At 43.7% G+C, this 7633-nt stretch overlaps 1 protein-coding gene across 2 annotated transcripts in view; it reads right to left on the bottom strand.

The window, feature by feature from the left end:
* Positions 1-1780: 1780 nt before the first annotated feature.
* LOC114640243 (gamma-secretase-activating protein) overlaps positions 1781-7633 on the bottom strand; it is a 119917-nt gene continuing 114064 nt past the window's right edge. For both annotated transcript variants that reach the window (XM_028789186.1, XM_028789185.1), the window contains one exon: positions 1781-2489. In XM_028789186.1, the coding sequence (XP_028645019.1) occupies positions 2374-2489 (116 nt within the window). In that variant the 3' untranslated portion in view covers positions 1781-2373. The remainder of the gene's footprint in view (positions 2490-7633) is intronic.

Here is a 7633-nt window from a genome sequence, read left to right as displayed (position 1 = left end):
TATATCTATATCTATATCTATATCTATATCTATATCTATATCTATATCTATATCTATATCTATATCTATATCTATATCTATATCTATATCATCTCATGAGAAGGAGCTGCAATAATGAGACTGTAGCAGGTGACGGTAACGTTTGGGGAAAGGGAAGCACTAGATCGTCCTGTGATCAGGTTTCAGTGTTTGAGTGAGTCTGGACTGTGAGCCTTGCAGGCGCTTTCCCCATCCACTCTAGCCCTTCTTAGGAGAAGCAGGGCAGTACTAGATGGAGTCATTTTCCATCTTTCACCCAGAAAGTCAGAACCAACTGGACTTGGGTGTTTTACTTCTCCCAGGCTGCTTAGATTCTGATAAAACCCTCCAAGGTTACCCTGAAGAACAACAGGGAGAAATCCAAATACTTTGAACTTGCTGATGGGGGGGGGGGGGGTCAGACAAAGAGCTTGTAAACGTAAAGGAGTTGCTCCTGAACTTCCTGGCTCATCCTCAAGCTGTGCTTTTGTAAACCTGATCCCACACAGCTTGCTGAAACTTTGAGAGCTAGGTAAGTGGTCAGTTCTTCGGGTCTCAACAGAAAAGCTCCAGATAGCAATGCAAAGGTGCTGAAAATTAAACCAGTTTAAAACCATAGCTGCCAGCAGATTGGCTGGATCTTTTGAACTGAACTGAACCATGTCTACTAAAGCCAAATGTCAACTGTTTTCATGGGCTCTGAGTAACACCCAGAATCCCAGCGCATAACCATTCAATGGTTTTCACATATGAAGAACCAGGCAAAGCTTAGCTTGCCTGAGAAGAGGCAGCAGACATTAGCCTGTATGCTAGAGTTTCCTGAATTAAGTGACAAAGACCTTCCTGCAGCTTTACATGCACACACCAACAAACAACTCCAAACATCAAGACTAATGGAAGAACAGAAGTCTCAAAAGCCAAAGCTTACAAGAAACATCTCTTGATGGTGTTTAAGTGTTTCCAGCTGATTCAATTTTTTACTACAAAAATAATCCCCAAAATACAGTCTTAGATGTAGCCAAATAGAATACCTCTAAGTTGTTCATGTGAGGATTTTAGTACTGAGAGATACAATAACTGAAAATTTTAACAATCAACCTATGGGTGAACAGAAGATTGAAAGTAAGAAAAGTCAGTGACTCCAAGATAAATAGAAAATACTCTGTCTGAAAAGCAGAGAGAGTCAAGGAAGAGAACCTGAGAATCCCATGGGACAATAGCACAAAACTCTAACACTGAGAAAGAGGCAAGAAGTGGAGACGACTCAAGGGTAACTCCCAAGCCTGTGCACTTGGAAATGAGATGGGGTAGAAAGTGTGAGGCTTCAGAGGGGAACAAATGGACTCCAACTGAAAAAGTCTGGCTTTGTCTACCAAGAGTTGAAAAGCAAGAGCTTGGCATTCTGAGGAAGCTCCAGGCTGGAGATGCTGACTTGGAAGTCATTGCTTTTCACTGGAAATTTGGAAACAGAAATAATAAAAACATTAGGCTCCAGTGCAGCCAGGCAACAATAGTACATCAATCTTACTGTGGCTGTAGAGGAACATGAAAGTGTGTTTCTGACCTGGTGTGATGGGCTGTGCCTTTAATCCCAGGACTCAGGAGGCAGAGGCAGATGGATATCTGTGAATTCAAGGCCAGTCTGGCCTGTGTAGCAAGTTCCAGGACAGCCAGAGTTATAGAGAGGCCCTATCTTTAATATGATGATGATGATGATGATGATGTAATTATTTTATTTATTTACATCCCAACTATTGCTCCCTCATGGTCTTCACTTGTAGAGTTCTTCCCCTCACCCCCCTCCTCTTCACCTCTGAGGGGGTGCCCTCCCTACCCAGAGTCATCAAGTCTCTACAGGATTAGGTGCATCCTCTCCCACTGAGGCCAGACAAGGCAGCCCTCTGCTACATATGTGCCAGGGGCTTTGGACCAGCCCGTGTATGCTCTTTGATTGGGAGTGGCCCTATCTTAAAAGAGGGGGGTGGGGGAATGTGTTTCTGCATTCTGACATAGTCCAGTGAAGGTTGAACAGCTCCCATCCTGTGTGCTTGCCAAATGATTTCCATTGAGTGTGGCTGAGAAGACAGGTGACAATCACCTTCCATTGTCCCCAGTCCAAATGCAAGGGAAACTATAAAATGCTGTCTTCCTATGAATTCAGGAAGGAGGAAGGATATGACAGTTACAAAGTGTGTTTGTCACAGGAGCTAAAAGCAGAGTTTGAATTTGGCTGAATGGCCATGAGGTAGAAGTATAGATGAGCATGCCTACTGTTCTCATGATTTCATACGTGGTTGTTAATGATTTGGAATGGACTCAATGTTGAAAAGCACTGATCTCAAGTACTCCCATGTATCATCCACCTGAAACGCATCCTTCCTCGAGTGTCCATGCTCCAAGGGCCTCTGCTAAGTCTCTTCTGCTCCAATGCTCTCTCTCTCTCTTGGCGGTGCTTCTCTGTAACACCATCCCTGAGGAACACAAATGTCATATAAAATGTGGGAGCTCTTGGGATGACCCTTCTTTGCAGCTGTGAACATCTGCAGGGTCTTCCCTTCATGATGTCCATGGTACTTTCCCAACTCAGATGTAAATAACATGAAGCAATGGGTCATTCTCCATGCAGCTCTGCTTCTCTGTGTGCCTCTTTATCCTCATTTAGTATACAAATCGCATGTTTCAAAGAATGAAAATAGGAATTAAACCAACCTCAGCCATCCACTCTATTCCTGCTACTAATTATTGAGTGCCAACTATCTTCTAGCAATGGCTGCACAGTGTAAACAGATCAAAGTCTCTGTCCCCACAGAGCTAACGCACAACAAAATACCAGGCATCGAGGAGCACTACACAGAAGTGACAAACAAGCCTGGTGGGGATTGTTAGTACTGTGTTAATAGGATGGCCCAGAGTAAGCCAGGCAGAGGCATCAGGCAGGCCAGAGAGCCTGAGGTCCCCACAGATTTAAGAAGACCAAGTTGGCCAGAGGGAAGTGTGCCAAGCAGCAAGACTGGAGAGGCAGATGATGCAGAGTTTCAATTTGGTCCAGGTTTGACTAGATGTTATTGAGCAGAAAATTGATGGTATCTTGGTTATGTTGCTAAAAAATCATTGAACTGAAGGAGGGTTGACTATCAGGGGCAAGGGTGAAGGCAGGCAAGGCAGAGCCTTTGGAAAGCCCCAGTAGTAATTTGAGGCAGAAACATGTGGAGAGGAAAAGATCCAGAGCCTGCCTGGGAGGAGTCCCAGTCCACAGGGATGTCCGTGGTCCAGGAAAGTTATAATAACATGACCAGAGAGCTGCCGTATTAGGTATGTACCTATGCTCCTGCTGCAGTGTGGGCAGGAGGAAGCACCTAAGGGCCAATGAGAGTCAGAGCCATCATGGAGAGAGGACACTAGGACATGAGGAGACAAGCCTGGGAATCCTGCTGAGAGAGAAAACAGAAAGGCACTGGACAGAAAGAGCTTATTCTTTGGTACATTTTGTCAAACATGGTATTTTCTTTTGGCAGCTTAACGGAAGAAAAGAGTATCATATTAAAGGAATATGAGAAGATACCTAAGCCAGGAGTAAGTATTAGAGTTTATTAAATGCAGCTGTACTCAAAAACCCCTTTAAAAATAATACCACGCCCTGAAACATTTGAAGCACCAATAATCCACAATTGCTGCAGATGCCAAATGGAAGATGTATGTATCGTGCATAGGTACAAGCAAGGCATGGGATAGGCTCTCTGTGCTGGCGTCTGTGTTAGGCTGGGCTTAGTCCCACAGAATCTTTGTTTCTAGAAGAAAATAAGTTTCTGTGCTTGGCACTTAAGAACATCTCTTCTGTTGCTACTGCACTCAGCTTTCTGAGCTTCTCAGACCTGGTTCATAAAGACAATGAATCACTGTCACACCATGACCAAGGCAACATATTTAAAAAAAAAAAGCCTATAATTTGGAGCTCATGGTTACACAGGTTAGTAGACGCTCTCATGGCAAAAGGCAGGCAGGTGTGGCATTGGAGCAATAGCTGAGACCTTACATGGACCCAAAACTGCATACACACAAAGACACAGACACAGACACAGACACAGACACAGACACAGACACACATACACACAGACACACACACACACACACACACACAGAGGGGGAAGGGGAGGGGGGAAAGAGATGGATGGGGAGAGAAGGGAGAGAAGGGGAAGAGGGGGATGGGGAAGAGAGGGGGAGAGGGGGAGAGAGGAAGGGGGGAGAGAGGGGGGAGGGATGAAGGAGGGAGGGGAGATGAGAGGGGAGAAAGAGCAATTTGCATTTGAATTTTAGTTACAGCCTTAGGTAACTTATTTTACCTTCTTCCAGCAGTAGGTGGGAATCTCAAAGAAAACTCAGAGCAAGCTAGTCAATCTATCCACTTGGCCATTATTAGCAGTTAGCCCTTCTGAGTATAAGAAGGCTTTTATGTGTAAGTCAAGCCCACTCCAGATAATAAGGCAGAGGAAGCCAAGTATCCTGTGAGTCTGATGGAGGACACAGAGGAGAATGTGCAGATATAGTGTCAGTAAATGTGGGTGCTACTTCGTGGAAAGTCGAGCCTCCTCATGGTTGGCTGCCACATATGACTCAGGCTAACCACAAGACAGATATTCAGATTATTTGCATTTGACTTTGTCAAATCTCAAAGCTACGAGGAAACAGAATGTACATTTTCACATTGCTTTTTAATATGAAATAAAGATTCACACAGAAAACATTTAAAATATGAAGCACTCAATTTCAAAAAGTACTTCAAAACTGTCACATGCTTAGTTAACAGGCATGCTGTGGCTGAAGGTTTCAGGCATAATAAGTTTCCCTTAACATCCTGGGAATCACCAGTCTTTGAACATGTACAATGAATATGGTGAATGGGATCGTCTTTAGTTTTATTTTCAAGTGGATGAGCATTCACTTAGACTCTCTAACGGCTGTTTTCATGACTTTGAAAGGAAATAGAGAAGAAGACGAAACTCCTAAAAGAAAGCACTGAAGAACTGCGCAAAGAGGTGCTACAGAAGAGACTGGAGATCAAAAACCTGCGGGAAGACGTGGTCGTCAAGCAGAAGCAGTTAGTGAAGGAGCAGAAGGAACTGGAGGAACTGCTGGAATATCAGGTTGGCCTGAAGGTATGCTGTCAACGTGAGTGTTTAAACATTGTGCCTAGATGTATACAAAAACACAGGGGTGCAGAGTGGCCACTTCATGTAACCAGAATAGCTGTCACACAGACTCAAAGGCTGCACATCATGAAGGACTCTGTCAAATGCAGCCTAAGTTCTGGGAATCTGCAAAGGGCGTGAGGCTGTTTGAGCAGAAGAGTCACTAATACTGTCCTAATTTTCAGGCCTAGACTTGGCAAATGGGTCTCCAACATTTGCAGTAAGGGTCACAGACACACACGATTCCTTAAAGGAACAGAATGCTCAACCCTCTTGTGTCTGTATTGCCTTATACTTGTCTGCTTGATTCCACACTCCCTTTCACTGTAAAACTGACTAGGAGCCTATAATAATGTTTTAGGAAGTAATGAATTGCAATTAATTTTATTTTGAAAAATGTATAATAATTCTCAAAACAATGTAAAGAACTAGAGTTACTTAAAGAACAACTCTCAAAACTCATTGGCCTAGAAAATACGTATGATTGGCTCTGATCTTTTCCCCTAAGATCTTAAAGCAGTCAATTACCACAGACCCATCTCATCTGGGGATATAGGAACTAAGAAGAGATTCCTTTGCCAAGAACCTAGGGAGTTTCAGCTTCAGGTGCATCACATCTAGGAATCTCTTCCAAGGGCTTGTACCTAAGCTAGCAGTTGTAACTTTTTACTTGAAGAGGGGCTTCCAAATTGCCAAGTTTCAGCCCAGTAAAGCCTGCATCTGCTCCAGGATTGAGCAAGATCCTACAGAGAAGCACACCACCCTGTCAGTGCAGTGTGGTGTTTAGCTCTGATACTCAAGTGTGATTCCAGAGCTCAAAATCTTCTGAGCACCTAAGAAGGATCTCTTTCATTGCCCTGAATGCAAGGCCTACAGTGAACTTTCCACTAATGCATACAAATTGCAGATCATGAAGGTCCACTGGTTTAGCTTCCAACCTTGGCCCTGCACGTATAAGCTGTGCAACTGTAGGCCATGTGATTTGGGTTTTGTTGTTGTTGTTTGTTTTTGTTTTTCATATCTCCTTTCACAGTCTGAGTCTGGGCTCCCTGGAAGCAGTATCTAAGGCCCTCGATGTGGGAGAAATCTATGTGGCTCACAGCAGGGCAGGAGAGAGTTAAGGAGGAAGATGGGCCAGATACTGTTTCTGCTGTATAGCTCTAGTCTCAGCCTCGCACCAGAAAGAACCCTAGATCTTTAACTGAACCACAGAGGCTGTTCTCCTGAGCCAAAGAGCATTCGGTACTATCTCATTACGTCAGCTAGCCCCTGGCCACAGCTGCTTCATACTTCCTTCACCTCTCCCCACACCAGGGAAGAGGGGATCTCAGAGGGGTGCCTGTAGCTGTCCTACTCTGTCATCTGCTTTTTGAGATAGTAACAACGATAATGACCTTATAAGACCAGTGTGAATATTGGAGGAAATAAAGTATATAGGGTAGATGGTAAGAATTCTACAAAACTTAATTTTTCTCTCATTTAATTTGCTTGCTTAATTGAATGCACAACTTAACATGATTGTATTTCTTTACTAGGATGATGTGGTCCACCATCAAAGTGTTCCTGTACAAATTGCAAAGGAGATAGAAAAAATGACACGCAAAAAAGTGTATGATTTAATACTTCTATTCTAAATCCCTCCTAGGCTATCCCTCTCCCAAATAATGTGTGAATATGTTATAATATTTGCAAGTTATCATGTAAATACCTGATCATAGTCCCATATGGGCTCTATGTATCATGTTCTTTAAAAGAAAATAATACAGAAAATCATAATAATTCTATTTCAACTTATAAATTCTATTTCTATGGAGACTTTCAGCGGCTTCATCAAGGCTGGGGGTTAACCATTTGAATTTAGAATTTCATGGTCCCAAATGATGCTCAGGCCACCGCAGCCCAGATGATAGCAACTCCTCATTTTGCACCTATTGATTCACCTTCAGACAACCGGAGTAGATTTGGATGTGAAGCTCACTGAGACACTCGCAGGATTTCAGTGATCAAAAAGAAACACAAGATTAGTGCATATAAAAATATTCTTGAAAAATGACATGATTACTCTATTAACTGCTCTTAAAAGAATACAGGAAAATGGAGCAGTGGTGATTCTAAAACCCAAGATCACCAGAAGGGAAGTTAACAGAGTCAGGTCTGGTCCAGGAGGCTAGTCACAATGGGAGCAGAAACTGCAGGTGACAGAGTGCTATCTGAGGAGAAAAGAGAATGGGAAATGCAGGGGCATTCTAGGAAGTTGTCCCCTGTCCTAGTCTCTCTCTCTCTCTCCCTCCCTTCCTCCCCTTCCTCCCTCCCTCCTTCCCTCCCTCCCTCCCTCTCTCTCTTTTCTCTCTCTCTCTCTTTCTCTCTCTCTCGCTTTCTCCCTCTCCCTCTCCCTCTCCCTCTCCCTCTCCCTCTCCCTCTCCCTCTCT

Source organism: Grammomys surdaster, unplaced genomic scaffold (genome assembly GCF_004785775.1).
Source record: "Grammomys surdaster isolate TR1022 unplaced genomic scaffold, NIH_TR_1.0 125793, whole genome shotgun sequence".
In the NCBI taxonomy this organism is placed as follows: domain Eukaryota; kingdom Metazoa; phylum Chordata; class Mammalia; order Rodentia; family Muridae; genus Grammomys; species Grammomys surdaster.
The sequence above is the reverse complement of the archived record's forward strand: the minus strand, read 5'-3'. Positions and strand labels throughout refer to the sequence as shown.